The sequence below is a fragment of the Oryctolagus cuniculus genome, chromosome 3 (genome assembly GCF_051225735.1).
Source record: "Oryctolagus cuniculus isolate XC-2025 breed Fujian yellow rabbit chromosome 3, ASM5122573v1, whole genome shotgun sequence".
NCBI lineage: Eukaryota > Metazoa > Chordata > Mammalia > Lagomorpha > Leporidae > Oryctolagus > Oryctolagus cuniculus.
The window spans coordinates 90,297,164-90,320,404 of record NC_142869.1 but is presented as its reverse complement, the minus strand read 5'-3'; the positions used below and the strand labels follow the sequence as shown (position 1 = coordinate 90,320,404).

At 43.6% G+C, this 23,241-nt stretch overlaps 1 protein-coding gene across 50 annotated transcripts in view; it reads right to left on the bottom strand.

Annotated features, from left to right (window-relative positions):
- Nucleotides 1-23,241, bottom strand: part of NEB (nebulin) — a 217,198-nt gene that overhangs the window by 24,065 nt on the left and 169,892 nt on the right. For 28 of the 50 annotated variants that reach the window (XM_089328318.1, XM_089328323.1, XM_089328336.1 and 25 more), the window contains exons 129-148: nt 23,125-23,232; nt 20,317-20,421; nt 18,740-18,844; nt 18,272-18,376; nt 17,416-17,520; nt 17,217-17,327; nt 15,835-15,945; nt 15,509-15,610; nt 15,296-15,400; nt 13,074-13,178; nt 10,289-10,399; nt 9,633-9,737; nt 9,030-9,134; nt 6,588-6,692; nt 5,059-5,169; nt 4,538-4,648; nt 3,966-4,079; nt 3,003-3,107; nt 1,952-2,056; nt 599-703 (exon numbers count right to left, since the gene is read on the bottom strand). In XM_089328318.1, coding sequence (XP_089184444.1) covers nt 599-703; nt 1,952-2,056; nt 3,003-3,107; nt 3,966-4,079; nt 4,538-4,648; nt 5,059-5,169; nt 6,588-6,692; nt 9,030-9,134; nt 9,633-9,737; nt 10,289-10,399; nt 13,074-13,178; nt 15,296-15,400; nt 15,509-15,610; nt 15,835-15,945; nt 17,217-17,327; nt 17,416-17,520; nt 18,272-18,376; nt 18,740-18,844; nt 20,317-20,421; nt 23,125-23,232 — 2,139 coding nt within the window. The remainder of the gene's footprint in view (nt 1-598; nt 704-1,951; nt 2,057-3,002; nt 3,108-3,965; nt 4,080-4,537; nt 4,649-5,058; nt 5,170-6,587; nt 6,693-9,029; nt 9,135-9,632; nt 9,738-10,288; nt 10,400-13,073; nt 13,179-15,295; nt 15,401-15,508; nt 15,611-15,834; nt 15,946-17,216; nt 17,328-17,415; nt 17,521-18,271; nt 18,377-18,739; nt 18,845-20,316; nt 20,422-23,124; nt 23,233-23,241) is intronic. The other 22 variants (XM_089328355.1, XM_070070870.2, XM_070070875.2 and 19 more) reach the window with 5 other exon arrangements.

Below are 23,241 nucleotides of genomic sequence, written 5' to 3'. Positions count from 1 at the left end.
CTTGGCTTCTGTGAAAACAAAGCACACTAGACAATGTTCTTGGGCAAGTGCCCGAGCACTGCCTGTGATGCCTCCCTGGTCAGCACCAGTGACTCAATCATGTATCAGCACAAATCACTTTCCAGATCTTGAGGTTTCTTTTAAGATTATTGCAGGTATTAATACAGGATAAGAAAAAACAGAAACTGTTGATTAACCACGAAAACAAAAACCACTCCCAAGTAAAACACAAATTCCATTAAAGAAATGCAAAGTCAGTCAATTATTTTGGGAAGGGATAAGAAAAGAAATCACAATGTAAAAAAAATAAATAAATAAACATCTTCTGGAGCAAGACAACACATGTTACTGTGCTGGGATTAAAAATGTAAAAAGAAAAGTTACTTTGTTAGCAGATTTAAGTTGTTATTTCAAATAGTTTCTGGAGTGATGATTCTGGAGCAAAGTATGGGGAATTTTAACAAACCATTGCTAATATTAACTAGGTGTGTTAGATGTTAATTGTCTGTATCAGTGTGATACAGGCTAGTATTTTTTCTTTTACGAAGAGAATGGAATTATTAGGTTAGCTTCAATGGAAAATAAATAGTAAATATACCGAGCTGAAATTCTTTTGATTTTCTTTAACACGCAGTATTTCTGGCGTGTCTTGAACAACTGTAATTTTTCCTTTACTGTTTTTAAGGTCACACTGGTATTGCAGCTATGAAGAAAGAGTAAATATCTTGTTAAGATTTCAATATTGTTTTAAATATTTTAACTGTCTTATGATAGCCAAAGGGAAATTTTTAAAGAAGAATTTTGGGAAGACACTCTTTTTTTTTTTTTTTTTTTTTGACAGGCAGAGTGGACAGTGAGAGAGAGACAGAGAGAAAGGTCTTCCTTTTTGCCATTGGTTCACCCTCCAATGGCCGCCATGGCTGGCGCGCTTCGGCCGGCACACCGCGCTGATCCAATGGCAGGAGCCAGGTGCTTCTCCTGGTCTCCCATGGGGTGCAGGGCTCAAGGACTTGAGCCATCCTCCACTGCACTCCCTGGCCACAGCAGAGAGTTGGCCTGGAAGAGGGGCGGAGGATTAGCTTGTTGAGCCTATTGACCAACTGTTTTGCTTTTGGTTTTTAAAAGACTGATTTATTTGAAAGGCAGAGTTACAAAGAGAGACAGACAGACAGACACTCTCCCTAAATGCCCACAATGGCCAGGGCTGGGCCAGCCTGAAGTCAGGAGCCAGGAGCCTCATCCAAGTCTCCCATGTAGGTAGCAGGGGCCCAACCACTTGGGGCATCTTCTGCTGTTTTTTTTTTTTTTTTTTTTTTTTTGTTTGTTTGTTTGTTTGTTTGTTTTTTTTTTGACAGGCAGAGTGGACAGTGAGAGTGAGAGAGAGAGAGAGAGAGAGAAAGATCTTCCTTTGCCGTTGGGTCACCCTCCAATGGCCGCCGCGGCCGGCCTGCTGCGGCTGGCGCACCGCGCTGATTCAATGGCAGGAGCCAGGTACTTATCCTGGTCTCCCATGGGGTGCAGGGCTCAAGGACTTGGGCCATCCTCCACTGCACTCCCTGGCCACAGCAGAGAGCTTGCCTGGAAGAGGGGCAACCGGGACAGAATCCGGCTCCCCGACTGGGACTAGAACCCGGTGTGCCGGCGCCACTAGGTGGAGGATTAGCCTAGTGAGCCGTGGTGCCAGCGACACTCATTTTTAAAACCTTAAAATGTACAAGATTAGGTTTTCAACTGAAAAAGAGGATGTCACTGCTAATGGAAGATGGTGGTAGTACATGTTGAGAGACAGGAAGCCACCAATAAACTAAGAGATGAGTCTTTCAGATTGAAATTTAAGGTGAGCTCAGAGAAGAGCTGAGTACATATTTCCTGGAGCATGGATGGAGTTGTTGAGGGCTCCTCATCCGCATCATGGTAGGGGTGGGCTATGCCTTGCATCAGAACAACTTACAAGGCTGAAGTTCTTCTGGTTCTCCCGGACTCTCTGCATTTCTGGAGTGTCCAACACAGTCTCATAATATGACATGCACTTCTCAGCATCTTCCTTGTACTTTTTCTGGAATAGATTCCAAGAAATAAGGAGATGAACGCTATAGGGATAATGGGACTCCAAATGGCCTCTGGCTCAGCAGAGGGAAAGTGCTTTGTGTCTTCTTGACTGTCTCGGATGTTGGGAGGGTGCAAAGCAGCATGCTGTCACAGAATTCCGTCTTTTCTTCCCAGGAGAAGGTATGAAGAGGACCCACTGCCAGGTGGTCCACAGGAGTGGGGTTCCAGGCGTGGAGGCTCAGGGAGAGCCAGGGGCATGCCTTGAGAGGCCGTCCTCCTTGCTGAGCTACAGAGCCAGTTGGCCAGGAGCCAGAAACAGAAGTGATAAGAGGCTCTCAAAATCCAGTCTTTGCTGGTGATGAGATTTTGCTAACCTCAAGCAGGTGTGATCAGGGCTTCCGGCTCCAGGACTGAGCCTCCTGGCAAGCCCTAAGGGTGTTTCTAATGCTGTAGAAAACTGTGGGACTGGCAACTCTGCAAGACGGACCGACCTAGGCAGCCGCCATGGACTCTTCCTTGGGCTTCCTTGACTTGCACCAGCCCTAGGCTCTTTTTTTGTGGGAAGGTGAAAATTATCCATCATGGGAGGAATCGGGATTAGATTGTGTGGCTAGAGTTGATGACACAGTCTCAATTTTGTTAGAGGTGATTGGTCATATAGTATGGGCCGTTTTTGAGATTTGCACGCAAATTTTACATGCTTGTTATAAGAAACTTGACATATAAAATAGTGATTCATTATGAGTTATTCCATGTCAGAGACCTTTAGTACCTTAAAATTCTTTTCTATAATCTATTACAAATTTGATAGAGAAATCTCAACTCTGACTCAAAACCACATCCTAGACAAACCCTTTTGCCTTATTGGGAAGAAACTATAATTTGAAGAAGCTTCTGCAGGCGTAAATGTGCAGAGGGGAGGCAGTCTGTGGGATTCTGATGTATATCCTTACCTGGCTTGAAAGGTTCTTGACTTGCTGGGCGTGAATGATCTCGGGAGTGTCAACCACAGAAGTGAAATTGGCTTTTTCCATTTCTGCTGATTGCTTGTACTTAATCTGTAAAAGGACATTCAGCAGTTGGGTAAAATATACGATGTGCAAACATTTGTTGGCTTGGTTTGATTGAGAGGGGATCAGTATTTCTTTTTCCAGAGAGACTAATTCATTTGCCATTCAACAGACATTGCTTCCTATCATGGACATAGCTATACTAAAGTTAGAAACACAAAGAAGGTCCCAGCTATTGAAAGATTTATTATTTAGTTGGGTGCAAGGTGGGACATGGGCAAGAGACAGATAATCAACACATATTTAAGCATGGATTGGTTACTTGAGAGCAAACAAAAGACCCAGACCAATTAACATTAGACAAGGTAGGATGCCCAAAGACCTTCAAATTTAGGCCTTGAAAGGAAGGGAAACAAAGAATTCCTAAAATATTCTAAGCAAGGAATTCCTGATGCTGAATGTGAAATAGGTTGACTAATAAACAAGGCCAGGATGTCAGAGCCTGCCTCAGCTCAAAGCAGCAGTTTCATTTTCCCAACTTCTGCTCTTTGCTCTGAACATCCCTGTTGCTCATAGACTCAGAGAAGCAGAAAGCTGGGAAAGGCAAGGGGATTGGGGTGTGTGATTTAGTCTCATGGGTTTTTGCTTTTTAAAAGATTTTTAAAATTTATTTGGAAGGCAGAGTTATAGAGAGAAGGGGAAAGATACACAGAGATCTTCCATCTGCTGGTTTACTCCCCAAAAGACCGCAATGGCTGGGGTTGTGCTAGGCTGAAGCCAAGAGCCTGTATATTTCTTTCACTGAATAAATGCTAAAAAAGAAAACAAAAGATAACCGAGACAATGCTACCTCCTTATCATCGCAGCTAGTTTCTTGAAAGATTGACTCAGAATGGAAACACTCACCTGGCTGGCAATATCAGTAGCATTCCTGGCCCTCATAAAATCTGGAGTTTCATTGGCCATGGCATTCAGGCCTCTTCCTTTGACTTCCAGCTCCAGGTCTCTCTTATATTCTTTCTGTAGTAGCATTTTAAAAAATGAAAAAAGGTTAATTTCAACTAGCATAAAATAAATGCATAGAGTGAATATAAAAGGCCTCCTTTTAAATATTTTCAGCCTTTTCTACTTAAAAAGTTAACACTGAAAGCAAATTTTAAATCTGGCTTGGTACACAACTAGGATGAAATTTATGTACTTACCACTCCAGTGTAGTGTTTAAATTTAAATGAACACACCAAATGTATCAAGATTAAATAAGAATAATAGAGTAATAAGAGGTTATGATAACCACTGTAAAGACAGTATTTTAGTATGTACTCACCAGAAGTTGAGATATATTTTTGATGGTGAAATATTGTGCTAACTATGGAACTTGAAGTTTAAAAACTCTCTCCTCTCTATTTCTAGCATAACTTGGCGAGGAAGGGATGAAGATGCTATATGAATTAGACACATGCAGTTGGCTGTGGGCCTACCTCATTGAGGATCTGGGTGGCATTCTTTGCTCTCAGCATGTCAGGTGTATCTTCCATTTCAGTGAGCCCCTTCCCACGGATGCTCTCCTCTAGATCTCTCCTGTATTCTTTCTATGTCACAAAATAAAAGCAACAACACTGACAAGACAGCCTGGGTTGTTCCTCTTAAGTGAAAAGCCAAAAATGTAAAAAGTAAACTCTTCCAATTTTTAAACTCAAGGTTGGGTAAGTAAAGATATGAATAAAGTAAGGGTATAAGATTCATAGGTTAATATTAAATATCAAATAAACAACTAGAAATTAATAGAATGCTAAGGTAAGCATATATTATTAGGTATTCAATTTAAAAATTAGAAGAATTAACATGGGTAATGGATTAGGTGGTAGTACCAAACACTTGTGAACCCAGCTTGAAACCCACAGTTAGGTGGGGATGGAAGTGGTAGAAGGAGCACATTGATGAGTGTCATTAGTGCAATTATTTGGGTCAAGAGGGAAAGAAAAGACCAAGTGGGCACTACCTCGCTGGCTATTTTGGTTGCATATTTGACATGTAATAAAGCAGGCGTGACCTCCAGGCCCGTCAGGTTTCTGCCTTTAATGGACTCTTCATACTCTTTCCTATATTCTTTCTAATATGAGTAGGAAGGAAAGGCAAGTTAAAAAAGAATCTGCCACAATTCATTTCACAATCCTAGGAAGAAAAAATATATAACACTTATTTCTTTAAATGTCTTCTTATGCATAGTTCTAGTAATGATTACACATTTGAAACATGTCTGATTGTTCTAGAAATATTTTGTCGAGAGCAAATGGCCCCCAGGAAGCTCAGAGGTTGAGAAACTATGATGGGACCCTCCCTCCTCTGTTTAACGTGCCTGGGCTGGCTCTCCGCCACAAGAGTAGCCGTTTGCGATGGGCACTGAATCCATGGTCATCTCTCCTGAAATAGTCCACATTTCTCTTAAGGTGACAAAAGAGTTTATTTCAAAATTAAAGGTTACTCATGGGAAGAAAATAAACCAAAGCCTAGAGGAAAGGGCCTGAGGACACTGACTACAAACAGCCTTTTTCATAATCATGACCTTCTTAAAAACATCACTGAATAGATCAGGCAGACAACGAGGCATGGTTGAGACAAAGAGCTACTCTCCCAACCCCTACTCTGTCTCTTTTCTAATCCCTGGATAGGTGGTCTCACAGAGAGGCTTGGGGTAGATGTTGGAACTCCATTTTTGCATTCTTTCATTTTAACAGAATTTTAAGTTTATAGAAAAACTGTAAGAATAGTGCAAGGAACCCCCACAGATTCTTTACTCCACTAATTGTTTCAAACTATTTGAAACTTTTGGTTGCCTGGCATTGTACACCAGAATGTTCCACAAACTTATACCTAGCTTTTATTGAAATCATTTATCTTTATAGTTGGAGATACAACTCATGGAGGACAGGCAAACAGAAATTCCAAATAAATCTGTTTCCCAATAAAAACAGACTTTCTAAGATTCAAAATAAGATTTCATTTCTCTCTACTCTTGGTTAAAATGAAAAACATGTTTTTAAAATGCTTGTGTTGCAATTTTAGAATGGGAAATATGTCACATTGACTTGAGGTTTTCTGGATTCTTGATAAACATCTTGATCATGATCCCTTTGTTTGTTTTGGTTTGAGACATCCTACTGACAGCAGAGCATCCCAAAGCCAATGGCACCTCTGTGTGGAAGGAGCTTTGCATTCGTTAAAAAAACTCAATTATATTCAGTATAATTTGTTCCACAGATAGGAATAGTTGGCTTTGTTCTAATTTTATGAAAATGGTTGTTGAAATAAAACATATATGGTCAATATGTACTACTTGGATTTTTTTTTTCCAAATAACTAAACTGTATGGTTTCTAGGATGGAAATGATTTTAGGGATCACATGTGAAGAACTTACACCATATTCCCCTTTTGGATGACAGGAGACTGGAAATGTGTGGCTGTGCAAGTCCGTGTGCATTGTTGGCTTGACGGTATCTCTGCGGTGTGGTATGTTTTGTAGGACTTACCCCACTCTGCATCTGCTGAGACTCCTTGGCAGTGATGTATGTTGGTGTTTCAAAGTCCAGCATGGGCTTTCCCCGTTCCTTTTCATACTTTTCTTTGTATTTCACCTAGTGATGAAAAGCCTTGTTAGATATACTTCCTCCAGGCAATTCCTAGACCTAGCCAGAGACCAGTGTAAGGACAGTACTTTTTAACTGACCCGTTATGTCATCTCCTTGCCACTCAAAACAGATTCCTGTTGTGTTTCAGATCTGGTACCTTTTTTGTCGTTGCCGGTGGGGGGTGTGGTTGGGTAAAAACCATTACCATTGGGAAGGTGTAATCAGGATTTGGATTCAGTTCAAGGAGACAAAAGATTTATTGCCAAAAGTCAAAAAAAATGCCAGTGCATGGGGGAAACTGTCCATAGATAATGCTGGCCAAGGTTTGATGTATAGAAGTGAACACTTTAACAGTGTTAATCATTATTAATCATTATTTCTGGTAAAAGTTTTCAGTTTTTCTTTCATAAGAACTTTTATCAGAGACTCAGGGTCTTGACTGAATAGATAACTCATACAACTTTATTTGTGAGTAGAAAACTCTGGGTCATAACTGGTCATATGTTTTTTAAAGTTTTATTTATTTATTTGAAAGTCAGAGTTAAACAGAGAGAGAAGGAGAGGCAAAGAGAGAGAGGTCTTTCATCCAGTGGTTTACTCCCCAGATGGCCACAACAGCCAGAGCTATGTTGATCCAAAGCCAGGATCCAGGAGCTTCCTCTGAATCTCCCACGCGGGTGCAGGAGCCCAAGGACTTGGGCCATCTTGTACTGCTTTCCCAGGCCATAGCAGAGAGCTGGATTGGAAGTAGGGCAGCCAAGACTCGAACTGGCGCCCATGTGGGATGCTAGCACTGCAGATGGCAGCTTTGCCTGCTCCGCCACAGCGCTGGCCAGTCATATATTTAATACAAACAATATAAATTGATATAAAAACCAAAAAAAAAACCTAGTTTACATGTTGATTTGGCATTCTCAAAGGATCCCCAAGTCTGTTTAGAAAGACAATTCCTGGGGCCGGCACTGTGGTGCAGCGGATCAAGCCACAACCTGCAGTGCAGGCATCTCATATGGGTGGCAATTTGAGTCCCGGCTGCTCCACTTCTGATCTAGCTCTGTGCTAATGTGCCTGGGAAAGCAGCAGAAGATTGCCTAGGTCCTTGGGCCCTTGCACCCATCTGGGAGACCTGGAAGAAGCTCCGGGCTCCTGGCTTCAGCCTGGCCCAGCCCAGGTCATTGCGGCCATTTGGGGAGTTAACCAGCAATGGAAGATCTGTGTCTCCTTCTCTCACTCTGTAACTCTGCTTCCAAATACAAAAATTCATCCTTTGTAAAAAAAATAAATAAAGACAATTCTGTCATCCACATAATATGATTAGGAATGGGGGAGCCATAAAACCATTCAGAGACCACAGTGGATGAAGTGAAAGAAAGGTGAAGGACCTGCTTCACACAGGGTTCTAACTGCAGTGTTCCATCTCAGCTGTCTTGAGACACCAGAATAGAGGCCAGGGGACACGGGCTACTTTACAGATGATTTGAGGACCTTGCTAGTGAGTTAGCCCTCTTGTTTAATGCCCAAATGGGGTATTGCATAATGCTGAATTTTTTAAACAAAAGATCACATGATAGCAAGTTCTTTCCTAAGAAAATCTTCAGTTATTTTACAAATTCAGCAATTTCTTAAATACCTAGAGACTCCATCAATGATCATGTCTACGTAAAATCCTCCTCAGACCTCCTATCATGGACTGTAGTGTTTCTCTACCTGGGAAGCACCCGTGGGGAACATTGGGATCACTGAGAGGGGTCTGTCCCCCTTGTAAAACAATCTATGCTTCTAGTCCCTGTCAGTACCTGGAATAACACACAGTGCATGTATACAATACAATATGCTCTCCACAAAATGTAGTTATATGGGTTATAATTTATAACAGAAAAATGTGTTTCAAAATATTACTAAATTCAAATCTCCTTCTATCTTTATTTTCTCAAACAATGACAACTAAAAGGATAAGTCCTGGGATTGGCATTGTGGCATAGCAGGTAAAGCTGCCACCTGCAACACAAACATCTCATTGGGGTACCAGTTCATATTCCAGTTGCTCCACTTCTAATTCAGCTTCCTGCTAATGGCCTAGGAAAAGCAATGTAAGATGGCCAAGGTGGGAGCCCTAGATAAAGGCCCTTGGCTTCGGCCTAGCCCAGTGCTGGGCATTACAGCCATCTTGGGGAATGAACCAGCACACGGGAGATCTCTGTCTCTTCTACTAACTCTTTCAAAATAAATAAATCTTTAAAAAAAAAAAAAAGGATAAGTCCTATCCTTGAGGGAGGGCATGAGGTCTCTTGGCATTGTAGATGAATGTGCTTAGGGGAAAGAAATCAGTCTGGATCAACTTACTATGCTCTGTAATTCTGTAGCCTCTTTTAGGTGAAGCTGCTCCAGATTATCAGGGATTGTGTGGTAGTGGCCTTTACTCTTCTCATAGTTCTTCTTGTACTGGTACTGAGGGGAGGGGCAAAAAAGGGACATTGGTGGGAAAGCTGCTCAGCACTCCCTCCTGGTTTCCTCTTCAGGATTAGGCAGTTTCACAGCAGCATCGTCAAGACCAAACTGAGATTCGCAAGGGTTAGGTGGGGGTTAAGGAAAAGTTTCACAAGGTGGAGATCTAATTCCAGTATTGTCAGTTAATAGCAGATGGCTTATTCCAAGGAGGTGCTGTAGGTGAAGGTAGCTCTATGTCCTCAGAAGAAGGGAAAGGAATGGTTAGTTGAAACAGAAGCTTAACATCCTAAAAATGAAAGCATTTTCATATACCAAGAGGTGTTACAGTCCATGGAGGACTGGGAGATGAATGTAATGCACAGGACTGCGCTGAGACAAGAGAACAGCTTTCCACTGAGTTTAGTGTTATCAGTCGCAGAGGGGTGCATGTGAGCTCAGAGGAGAACCGAGATGCGGACGGGAGACACAGCTGGCTCTAGAGCAAACGATGCAGCTTACAGAACTGGCGAGCTGGCTTGTGTTCAGCACGTGGTGCATTATCAGAGACTCCTTCATGTCAGTCACAGGTTTGTGCAGTTTCTTCAGGTCAGCCTTGTACTTAACCTGTGTTAACAAAGAAGAGCAGGAGATCATGCAAGCAGAAAACAGAAAGCATAATCACATGGCCCCCCAGTGCTCGAGACGGTGACAGGGAACCATACCTCATTCACAGTACCCAAAGATGGAAACAGCCTAAGAGGCCATGAGCTGATGAATGGATTAAGACATGTGGTGTATACATGTGATGGAATCTTACTCAGCCACACAATGGAGAAAGGTTTACTACACACTGCAATATGGACGAACACAAAAGGACAGATACGGCATGTTTCATTTCTGTAAAATCCCTAAAAGAAGCCAATTCATGGAGTCACAAAATAGATTACAAATGATCGGGATGGTGAGAGTAAGGGATGGAGGAGTTACCACTGAATGGTTATAGGTGTTATGTGTCGGTGATGAAAAAGTTTCAGAAATAAGAGTTAAATTAGTTAAATAACATTTCAGTGTAATTAATACTAGTGAATTGTACACTTAAAATGTTTAAAATGACAAGTATTATGATTATATATATTTTTCCACAGTTTTTATTTTTTTAAAAAAAGAAAGCATACCTCACTTGCAAGATTATTAGCATCTTTCATGGTTTTGTAGAGCTGGCTGTCTTTTGGATTGTATTTTGGCGTCTTTCCCTTCTCTTTGTCGAAATTTTCTCGATATTTAACCTAACAGCAAATGCAAACATTTTGATTATTCTTGAACACCAATCAATTTGAGAACATAAATACCAAAGAATATTCATTATTTATAAATTTATTACCCAAATGGGGACATTTTTAAGAATAAAAGGGAGCATTATTGATAATAATTATGTGAGGACAACAATTAAGTATATGATCAAGTGACATAGTATAAGGCTTGCTCATTTCTGTATTATCCAGGGTATGAAAAATAATCATCTCTTCCTAATGCAAAAAAAAAAAAAAGGAGAAAATGCTTCAGGCTGAATTCAGAGAAGTGATCTAGTGTATTGATTCAGAGTACAGTGGCTCTTCTAACTAGCAAAACCCAAAACATTGTAGGTCTACTGTAACGAATTCAGAGAGGGGTTGTCAGTGATCAAGGCTGAGAAGTAAAGAATCTGTTAAAATTGGGAGAATCCACGGTCACTTAAATTTTTGGACAAGAATTGATCTTGAATCAAAAAACAGAATATAGTATGGAGATTATTAGCTCTATGTAGAATTCTAGATTAGAAGAAAAAAATGAGATACTTTAGAATTATGAGGAAAATAAGATTAATGGTACTTAGGATATGAAAAGGACTAAACTTTGGTCTTAAAATAAGCACAGTGCTTGTCAGTACTAATTACTTAATAAATACATGTGTTTTGCTGGAATGAAAGGAAGAGACAGTCATTATGATGAGGTAATAAAAATGATTTACATATATGAAAATCTAACCAATTGACAGACAGTGGCAGAAACATCATACTGAAAAACTGACTCATGCCTTTATCAGAGTGTAGTCCAAAAGTGAATCCTACTAACTAGTCGCTCTAGGAAGAATGAAAAATGAGCTACGTCTGAATGTCGGCCAATTCTACAAGGGCACTATTCGGTTCTAGGGAAACCTGGAGTTTCTGTCACAGGTGAGAGAGAAGACTCAGTCATCCCAAGTGAGTAATCCAAATCCAGAGAGCTTTACTCTGATGACGTTTAAACCAGTACCCCTCATGCTTTGTGACTGTACTCCACCTTCCCGAACTGGACAAACCCAGCAGCACAGACAACACAAGACCACTCAAATCGGAACAACAATGAAGCCTGTCACATCAGAGAAAATGCATTCACGGTGCTGAGACATGCCAACCTTGAATCCATCCACGGTGGAAATGCAGAGGGAAAACCAAGCATGCAGAACCGTACAGAGGAAGGCAGGTGCACCGAGACAGATACAGAGGTGGAATCAGGACCAGCACATACTAGGACAGCGCAGTGTAGACATCCTACAACGGCTCTTTCCCCAAGGAAATTCACTTTGAAAATAAAGAAATGGAATGGCTGCTAGGAGAGCCGGAGCTGTGAGCTGCTGTTGGGACTCAAAGACAGCTTTTCCTAAGGGAGGCAGAAACCCCTAAGTCTGGGGATGTTCCCAAGAGCTGGGAAGCACAGAAGAGACAAGTGAGCCAGTTGTGCATTCGGGGTGGGAAGGAAAGCAGCAAGGATCCATCCAGGGTGCGAGAGGAGCAGCTTCCTTTCGAAGTGTGCTCAAAGTCCTCTTTTTTCATTTAGAAAACAACTCGCTTCGGGAGAAGTATTTACTCAAAGAACGGCACGTTCACTGGTTCCATTTCAGTTTTTTTTTTCTTCAATTTTGAGTTCACTTAAATTTCCGATGTTCATATTTTTTTAAAACTGTTATGCCTCCCCTCTCCACAGGAAGGCCTCCAGGCCTGTGCAACCCACACAAGTGCTAGCATGAGTGGTGTCAGTGCTTCGGGCCTCCTTTTATCACTGGGTCTTCCTAAAAACTACCAGTTTGAAAGATGAGGACCTGCATCAGACTTGGGACTTCAGGAACTCCTAGAGTGGCGTTGGACGAGGAGTGATGTGCTGAGACTACGTGCACGTGGCATTGTGGGATGGTGAAGTCTTTTTCTTGGAAACCACAGGAGCCTGTGCAGTAGCAACGCCCTCCATCATCAAGTGGCCACAGCAGCAGTCACTGGTTCCAGCCGGCTCAGATGTTGGGCCTAGTATGGATGTCGTGTAGGGAAGTGGATATGAATTAATTCCCCTCTCCAAAGCTTAACTGCATTTAAAGCTCCAACATCTACCTGTTCGGCTCCTTTTCAGGGAATTGAACTGTATACTGGTGCTTCTATAAATGGAAGAACAGGCCTATGGATTAGACAATTTCCTGCTATGAAGACTAAGACAAAGGACGAAGTAAACATTGTAAGAAGCTTATTCTGTTGATTCATGCTGTGATTCACCCAAGAAACTATATTAAACACCGGTCTTAAACGTATTAAACGTCAACATGGTAAGTAACTTCAGGAGATGCAGGGTTTGTGTGTGGTTGGTGAGGAGATTCTCCACTGGTCTTCAGTTCATCTTTTAATTCCATCGGTGTCAGCAGCCTCAGGAACACAGGGATGCCATCGCCACCTGGAATCTGTTTTCCTATTCCAAGTGGTGTCTCCCAGAGGGAAAGTGTCATGCAGGGAAAGAGGGACAAGTGCAAAAGAATGGCCTTTGACAAACGTCCACAGCAATCTACACATTCTAACACAAAACAGAAAGACAGCTGTTCAGTCCTCTGACCAAGACCAAGACCAAGACCGTAGACGAGAAAAAGAGAGAGACGGAGATGGGTTTGCTGTGTCATCTTACATCGCTGATGAGTACATTAATTTTCTTAAGGTGCCTCATCATAGGGGTGTCATAAGACGCGGCGCCGTGCCCGTGCCCTCTGCTTTGTCCCTTGAGGTATTCTGCCTGGAGTACGTAGCGAGATAGCAAAGTCAGACGGGGAGAGCCCACACATTGCTGAAGGCCCCGTTGGCCAGGGCCACATCATGAAGTGGTCAATCCTGGGGCAAGCCGTTCACAAAAATGTGGACTCGGGAAGCCAAGCTCATAAAAGGACCTGGCTGAATCCGCTTCTCCAGATCAAAGGAATCTCTGAGGATTAGAAACATGGCCCGCTTGGCCGGCACTGTGACACAGGGGGTTAAAGCCCTGGCCTGAAGTGCAGGCATCCCATACAGACGCCGGTTCAAGTCCCGGCTGCTCCTCTTCTGATCCATCTCTCTGCCATGGCCTAAGAAAGCAGTGGAAGGTGGCCCAAGTCCTTAGGCCCCTGTACCTGTGTAAGATACCCGGAAGAAACTCCTGGCTCCTGACTTCGGTTTGGCTCAGCTCCAGCTGTTACAGCCATTTGGGGAGTGAACCAGCAGATGGAAGACCTCTCTCTCTGTCTCTACTTCTCTCTGTAACTCTGCTTTTCAAATAGATAAAAATCTTTAAAAAAAAAAAAAAAGAAAGAAAGAAACATGACCCTCTCGATTTCCAAAAGCAATAGTTTTCAAATTTTAAACATCAAAATCATTTATCTGCCTTTTTTTTTTTTTTTTTTTTTTGGACAGGCAGAGTGGACAGTGAGAGAGAGAGACAGAGAGAAAGGTCTTCCTTTTGCCGTTGGTTCACCCTCCAATGGCCGCCACGGCTGGCATGCTGTGGCCGGCGCATCGCGCTGATTCGAAGCCAGGAGCCAGGTGCTTCTCCTGGTCTCCCATGCGGGTGCAGGCCCCAAGAACCTGGGCCATCCTCCACTGCACTCCCTGGCCACAGCAGAGAGCTGGCCTGGAAGAGGGGCGGAGGATTAGCTTGTTGAGCCTATTGAGCCGCTGCGCCAGCCATTTATCTGCTTTTAACTTGATAATGGTATGGCTTTGGAAATAAAAAACATAGTAAGCATTTTTATATTAGGAAGTTCTTGCTACCTTTCATTACTCCTAGTCTTTTTTTGTGAGTGACTTTTGTAGCTTGGTTCCAAATGTTATATGATTCCATTAATTTATAATAAAACTACTGTACTAAAATTTTAACTCTAAAAATCGTATTTAATTGTCATCTGTCATCTGATCCTTTTTTCTTTCTATAATTCTAATCTGTTTCATCACCTGGAATTATTACTTGATATCTTCTAAATATATTGGAATTCTAAGTCTGGTATTGCTAAAAGTCAGTTCCTACAACAACCAAATATATCCCCAAATTAGTTCTTCAAATGAATATTTGAACAGAACAGGTGATGAAGAAGAAGATGGGATCTCTAAATTGGAGTAGAAAAAAGATAATCTTTAGTTCAAGTCCTATGGGACCAAAAACTTTCTGTTTCTGGTGGTAGATCATGGAGTGTCTGACCCAGGTCTGAAAACCTGTCATAATGTGGGGGCATTCTACAGAACTGGTCTAACAAGGGAAATTAGGTGATGTGGGACTCTGGTTTGGGCAACACGTTTCCGAATCCACCTTCTCAGTACCACTCCTATGACATCAGCTAGCATAGGGCATTTTCACCCCAGCAACCTGTGCATATCTTGATGAAACTTTGTTTTACCAATTATAATCATTCCTCCACAGGCAAGGGGTCTGAAGACATCTGGTCATCCACAGTTCCTAGCCCAGGCATTCAATGTTTCCATGTTGAATGAAAGACTAAGATTTCATCTGGTTGGTTCTAGAAGTTAGAATTTCATGACTCTCATATATTAGAAGTCTCCCACAGGCGACTCAAGTACGAATCAGACTCTCAGAATGTGACTCTTACTGCCTGGTGAGAGCTTCCAGAGGACCTGACAAGCAGGTGTTTTTGTCACCTAATGACAGTTAAGCAGACAGATGCGTAAATGTGTACCCACAGTGGACAAATGGAGACTGAGAAAGACCTAGGAGGATAGTGACAAGGTCCTCAGCACACTTTTCCATGATGTAACTTTTGACATCTCTACAATGCTAAAAGGCCCAGAGTCTCTTTGATAATATTGTACTTTCATTCTAGGTGTTGCTTGTTCGTGCACAGATTTTTGCTACTTGCCCATCTACATTACCTGGCTGCTCAGCCTGGCTGCCTTCTTGGCCATTTCAATGTCTGGGCGCCCCAGCATGCTTAGCCCATGGCTGCCTTCCTTGCGGTACTTGGCTCTGTACTCCACCTGAATCACAGGAAACCGAAGTGGGTGACACATTCTTGGTGATGAGTGCCTTGACTACTTATTGGGAGTGGCCTTTGGAGACCAGAGATATTTTAGCCACACCCATACCTCGCTGGCCTGTTTGGCTGCCTGTGTGGCCTTCTTGATGTCTGGCCGATCGGCCACTGTGGTGTAATGCAGGCTCTCTTTGGCGTCCTTCTTGTAAGCAACCTTGATTTGGAGAAGAAAACGCTTACATGAGATTCATCATCTTTCCAGAAGTTTTCATTAAGCATAAGCAATCTTTTTACTTAAAATTAGGCCAGTTCCCACCACTATATTTTTTCAAACTACCAGCTATAGAATTAGGATGAACACACACTGGAGCGAGAGCATGCACCAGCCTGGGGTCCATCCTCAAATGGGCCCCTGGGAACGCTGGGAGGGAAACGTACGTCACTCTGTTTCTTAGCCACTTCCATAGCGTGTTTCACTTCTGGTGGCTCCTGCATGATGGAGTAGTTGGATTTCCCTTTCTCCTTGACAAACTTCTTTTTGTAATTGGTCTAAAACAGAGAAGTACTTATGTGAGCAGAGGCAGTTGGAAACAGAGTTGATTTACTTGAACAGTGAGGTGATCCCCAAGGAAATAAGGCTCCCCCTTTAGCATCAGTTTGGGGCTGAGCTCTGTGGCCCATATTCTAGTTCTCGCCCATCATTCTTTCCTGGAACCCAACAGTAGAACCACCTGGTCTTCTTTAGAGAACTGTAAATTTTTTCTATGTTTTTGAAACGTGTGGAACCAAATAAGACTCAATATGGATTGAGCAGCCCTACCATGAAAATCTCAAATGCTCCAAAGCCTACTGTTTTTGAGCACCAACATGACACCACAGGTAACAAATTCCACACCCAGCTTCCTATGGCAAGTTGCAGTCAAAATGCAGTCAGACTCAAAATGCTGTATCAAAACAGCCTTCATGATATATGTATAAAGTGTATATGAATTGCATGCTTAGACTTGGGTGCCATCCCCAAGATATCTCATGTATTGCAAATGTTCCAAAATTTGGAGAAACCTGAAATCTGCAATGCTTCTCATCCCAAGTATTTTGGATAAGCAATACTCTGCCTGTGCCACAATTATTATGTTATTGATAAGGATATGGTGGGCAGAGAATACTGAGGCCTCTCTAAAACTGTTTATCAGTTTAATGATAGGAGAGACCAGGCCAGCGCTGTGGTGTAGTGGTAAAGCCACGGCCTGCTGTGCTGGCATCCCATAGGGGTGCTGGTTCAAGTTCCAGCTGCTCTACTTCCAATCCAGCTCTCTGCTGTGGCCTGGGAAAGCAGTAGAAGATGGCCAAATTCCTTGGGCCTCTGCACCTGCATGGAAGACCCAAAGGAAGCTCCTGGCTCCTGGCTTTGGATCGGCACAGCTCTGGCCACTGCAGCCAATTGGAGCGTGAACCAGCGGATGGAAGACCTACCTCTCTCTCTCTGCCTCTCCTTCTCTGTGTAACTCTGACTTTCAAGTAAATAAACAAATCTTAAAAAAAGAAAAGGAGGGCCACCTTAAGCAAAATGCTTCCTTCCATTATTAACAGGTTGGTAACAAGTCCTATGGCAGAACCTACATCTGCTGTAAGGGGAAAGCTGATAAATATTGGATTCTCTTTTGAACCAGAGTTCAAGAGTCACTTGTAGGTTTTCATGGTATCAGGGAAACTACATAAAGGAAAGCATTTGAAAGCAAAAAGGCAGCCTGCAGTCTTTCACCTGCTACTAAGGTTAAATGGCGTTGCTGCTGCCAAGAGTCCCATGGACAGTCACTTACATCACTGACATGCTTGGTCACTTTCTTGACGTGAACGGTATCCCGGGTCTCTGGAAGTGTTGTGTACGAGCCCTGGGCCAAATGCTTCTTGACATGGTCCTTGTACTTGTTCTGCGGGAGTCCACAGAGAGCTGGTTAAGGCACCTGCCTGGAGTGCAAGCCGGGACGGGAGCAGAGCAAATGGGCTGCTGGGGGTTACCTCGGACACCAGGTTGCTGACGGTCTTTGCCAGGAGGATCTGAGGGGTGTCGGGCACAGCGTGACAGCTTCCTCTTTCCTTGACATGTTTCTCTTTGTATTTCAACTATAAGAGTGAACAAAAGTCTGGCTTTAGATCCTCTGGGTATGCTGCGTATTTTTAGTAAGCTGGGAGAATGGCATCACTGACAAACTAGGATCATTAAACTCAGTAAAAGGTTTGATTCTTGGAAATCTTGGAAACATTCATGGGCTCCCACCCCCCCTTACTTCTTGAAAGTTGGGGTTTTAACATAAAAATGGATCTGATGATGAGTCTTTTACAGGTAGATTTCAGTTCAGAACTTTCTCAGTTATGTCATTGTAAACCCTGGAAGTCATTGTTATTTCTCCTTTACAAACAAGGAACCCACAGTATAAGGCTCCCTCAAAAAATTGATGGAAAAATGGAATTAAAAGATTCCAACATCCCTAGGTTTTTTTTTTTTTCATAATATGCACTTTCCATAAGCTCTGATGACCTCTCATATCGGAAGAGTATGAGCCCATGGAAAATGAATGATTAGGTTTCCCAATAGATTCTAGGCAGACTTTCAGATTCCTGGGTGCGGCTGTGTGAACGGTCTGGTGCTGTACATCTCAAGACCCATCACCTGGGTTTAGTGGCCACCGCACAGCTGCTGCCCTGCCGAACCAGGCCACTGGGGTCCCTTGAGGGAGGGCCAGATTTCAGGACCCACCCCTGAGCCCCTACAGAAGCAGCTCGCCTCTGTCCCTTCCTGGGTGGCCCTGGGGACACAGTCACAGACGATGGCCCTGAGTGAGGTTAGGCATCCCGGAGGGGACTGGGTACTTACGTCACTTTCTATTAAAGAATTCTTGAGAGCCAGCACCATGTCTTTGTCATCAGTGACAGAGAGCTTGCAGCCCTTGAGGAACTCCCGGTCGAGCTTATATTCAAACTACAGCAGGAGAAAGGAAAGGAAGAGGGACAGTGTCGCAGCCCAGGAGGAAGCTGGATGCTTGATTGTATCAGTTTTCGTAAGGGGCCATGAAGGAGAGGAGGGGCTTCCCGGCCCTCACTGCGTGCTGGGCTCCTCCTTTGCAACCCCTCCTACCTCCCCGGCCTCAGCCAACACTCCCAGCCTTTAGGGCCTGGGCCCAGGAGGAAGAGAACAGGCTCCAAGGCCAGGATTGCTTCCTGAGCTTGCCTTTCATTCCCCCACCCCCCTTCTCCTCCTTGGCTCTTCAAGGAGCTGGGTTAATGCCCACAAAAGGGGCTGTCATGAAGACCCTTGCAGCAGCCTGTGTGTCTCCCACCGTACATCGCTTTGCTGCAGGGATGACTTGGCAGCCTGGATGAAGTCCGGTCGGTCAGGGGTCCACCTCCAGTGGGCTTTGTTGGCTTCATACTGCTTTTTGTAGTCCAGCTGTTTTTAACAACATGGAAAAAAACGACTTCAGTCAGTAGGCTGGATTCATAAACACATATGGCACAGGACATTTTTAACACATCACAAATCAGGGTTCTTAATGCAAAACAGAGGCTCAGTTAAAATTTCTGTACAATTTATGCAGTTAGTCAATCATTCTGAGGTCATCACTTAGGACCTTTTGGTCCCAAAATAAGGATTACAATTTTGAAAGGCCTCTACATGAAATGATTCTACAATTTCTCCAACTTTTCTGATCTAGCCCAATCACCTTCAGAATCAAGTATTTTTAATTCCTAACTAAATTCAGGAATGCATTAAAAAAAAAAAAGAAACTCTGAGGCTATTTTGTGCCAGGTACTTTTCTAAGTGCTTTATAAATTAGACAATTAAATAAATTATAAAAATTTCATGGGCTAGCATTGTGGCGCAGCAGGTAGAGCTGCGACCTACAGTGCTGGCATCACATATGGGCACTGGTTCGAGCCCTGGATACTCTAATTCCAATCCAGCTCTCTGCTGTGGCCTGGGAAAGCAGTAGAAGATGGCCCAAGTCCTTGGTCCCCTGCATCCACATGGGAGACCCGGAAGAAGCTCCTGGCTCCTGGCTTTGGATTGGCCCAGCTCCAGCCATTGCTGCCATTTGGGGAGTGAAGCAGCAGATGGAAGACCGCCCCCCCCCTCAAAGTTTAAATGTACAAAACAGCTGCAAACATCTTGAAGTGAACACCTACAGAGCCACTACCTACCTGGATTCCACAATGTACGCTTTCCTGTATTTGAATGATCCCACATCTATTCTGTCCCTCAACCCATCTCCCAGTCGATCCTCAGGACTCCCGCAAGCTACCTCCCAGCTCCTCCAGGCATCTGTCTCAGTTGGCTGGCTCTAATAAATATATGTTCTCTCTGCTATTTGTGGGCACCAGTTGGGTTATAATGGTTTCATTATACAACCATTTACATATTTTCAAAAAGATAGAGTTTCTCTAAATTCACAAAACTGTTTCTCCAGCTTAGGCTGCAAGATGCCCCACCCAAAGGAATGAGTCAGTGCAAGGAGTATCTGAGTGGAGGAAGATCTAGGCCAACTCCTGAAGATAACAAGTAGCTCAAACGTGCTCTCGTTCAGATGCAGCTGGCTCTAGAGTTTGGTGCAAGAGGGGGACACAGAGACACAGAGGAAGAGAATGACAGCTGCTAAAGCCCTTTTCAAAATGCACCCTTCTTTTCACAATTGACCGTCTATTTCTCAGCTACCCACCATGGAGGCTGTAGCACCAACAGCGTGGTGGTGAGGCCACCCTTGCTCTACCTCAGGCCCCTCTGTGAGGGCAAAGGCAGTATTTAATTGTAGCCTTATCACTCGTGCTCCTGGGGCCTGACTTGCTAGATCTGGGCTACCAAGAGCTCCATCCACCGCAGCTGATAAATCCCCTCTCAGGCTTGGAGACGTTCCTGAAACTTACATTGGTGTTGACTTTGTAGGCGTCCTTGGCTGCCTTGATATGAACAGCATCTGGCTTAATCGTGCAGTTAGATTTATTTCTTTGGTAAACTTCCTTGTATTTCAGCTGTGGGAGGGAACAGTGACAGGTTAATTTTTTTATAGCAGCCTACTAAGTGTCTTCCAAGCCAAGATATTAAAACTACGATTAGAGTGCACAACGCCCTTGAAGACAGAGTTTTAAAAAACCTGGTGTGAATTAAGGATGTAGCTACACAGAGAAGCACTGTCCCATTTCTGATCTTAAGACCTACTCCCCCAGGACACATTGACCATGGTCATCAGTGTCGCCTTAGAATTTATGTCCCTGAGCCTAAGCATGGAAAACTGGACAGATACCTACATAGGTTTTCCAATCCTCAAATCAGAACATCATGAAAACTGCTGATAGCAGTGAAGCATTTCTCCAGCAGCTCACTTGGGCACAGTCAGTCTTGCTCTCCTTCTATGCTGCACAGTTCTAGCTGGTATGATATCATATTGTAATTATTTGTTTGGCTGCCTGCTTTCCATTAAGCTAAGCCCCCTAAAGGGTAAATGCTGTGTGCCATTCATCATTTCATTCCTAGTGTCAGGTGCATAGAAGCTGAATAAGGATTTGAGGAGTGAATGAATGAATGGTTACGGTGATCACTGTTGTCACTGCTAGAGCCATACCTCGCAGGCTGTGGTATATGTGGGTTTGGGCAGGCAGGAGGGGCACAGGGAAGGCTTAGCCTCTGGAGGTAACTTCCTCATCTGGGCTTCTAGCTCCATCCATTTTCACTCTTCAGGGATCTAGGGCCCAATCTGAGCCTTACTCAGCAGTATCTTTAGGGGAGAGGCCTCAACCTTCATATTTTTTTTATCAATAGCCCATGGTATTCCTATCATCAAAAAGTTTGGGGAAATGGATGTCGAAAATGCTTCATTTTTCTGCAGTGTTGGGAAGAGACTGTCCCACAGAAGCGATTTACCTGATGGTAGACAACTGATGTGCACAGTGTGTAGTGCCCAACTTATTAACATTTCTAAAATGTTTCATACATTTCTGTCTCCCTAATACAGATACCAGAGCACTGAATATATGCAATTTTTTTCATGGAGTCTGAAGGTCAACAGTATGAACATTTATTCATCTACTGAAGGGTTCCTGACCTCTAGCTATAGTCAAGGCTTTGGGATGGGTATGGGTCATTCCATAGTTGCCTTGACTATTCTCTTCTGGTACCCAGAAGTTCATGTACCCATGATACATTTTTTTAAACACTGAACTTTGTTGTTGTTGTTGTTAACCACAATATTGATTGTTTTCAGCCACAGAATCAAGCTAGGGGCCAGCTCTGTGGCGTAGCGGGTAAAGCCGCTGCCTGTAGTGCCAGCATTCCATATGGGCGCTGTTTGAGTCCTGGCTGCTCCACTTCCAATCCAGCTCTCTGGTATTGTCTGGGAAAGCAGTGTAAGATGGCTCAAGTCTTTGGGCTCCTGCACCCACGTGGGAGACCCAGAAGAAGCTCCTGGCTCTTGGCTTCGGATCGGCCCAGATCTGCTGGTTGTAGCCATCTGGGGAGTGAACCAGTGGATGGAAGACCTTTCTCTCTGCCTCTGCCTATCTGTAACTCTGCCTTTCAAATAAATAAATAAATCTTTTTTAAAAAAGAACAGAGCTAGATATATGAAAATTTATGAGTACAATTTGTAATAGAATATAGCAGCTAGTCTGTGCCTCTTAGTCAAGATAGAAACTTATCAAATATTAATAGCGTGTGTGGCACATGGCATTTTTCAGAAGGGCCTCAATAATACCCCCATCTCACATGGTTTTCCGCAACATGCTCTTACTATTTGTTCATCCAGAGGGGATGTATATCTCTTTACCCCTTGAATCAGGACATGTAAAATATGGCAGACATGATGCCAAACCAGTTCTAGAAGTAGCCATTAATTGATCTGGAAACTTCTACTTCTTCACTTTTGAATCTAGTCACAGTACTGTAAAATGTCCAAGTCATATGGCATGACTTGTAATTTGAATATGGTTTGTCCCCACCAAACCTCATGTTGAGACTTAACTCTCCAACCTAACAGTGTTGAAAGGTGGTGGGACCTAGTGGGAGCTCACTGGGTAGGGACTGCTCTGGTGCAGGGACTGCTGCTGGGCTTGCAGAGTGGGTAGGTTCCAGTGGGAGTGTGTTGTCGTAAAAGAGCAAGCCTGGCCCCTCTGTGGTCTCTTGCTTCCTCTCTTGCCATATGCCATACCTCTCTTTCTCTCTCACCTTCACACTCACTCTCATACACAGAGCAGCCTCCTACCATGTGACACCATGTGCCATGTTGTAATACATCTGGGCCTCCTCACCAGAAGCCATGATGTTTGGATTTGCCAACCCCCAGAATCTTAGGAGCTAAATCAATCTCTTTTCTTTACAGATTGCCAACCTACAGGTATGTTGTTATAGCAACACAAAGCAGACTAAGACAGAGGGATTTCTGTTTGTACAGCAGCTGAACTCCCAAGTCCACTGCTGTCATCACTGCCAGCCTTGTGAGCGAGCCACCTCAGCTTTCTTGGCCCTGCTCAGCCCCAGATGTCTGCCAACAGCACATGGAGTTGAACTCAGCTGTGCTAAGTCAACCCACAGAATCCTGACCAAAATAGCTGGTTGTCACTGTAAGCCACTAAGTGTTAAGGTGGCTGTTACACAGGAAGAGGAAGCCAGACCAGGGTTTGCTGTATCTCACTAGGAAGAGGCCACGATCAGAGGCGCTGAGAACCCATGCTGGCACTTACGTCGCTGACTTCATCTTTGACTTTGCGGACGTGCAGCAGCATGGGCGTGTCGTGGATTGTGGTGTAGCCTCGGGGTTTGGCCTTGTTGTATTCCAGCTTATAAAGTATCTGAAGAAC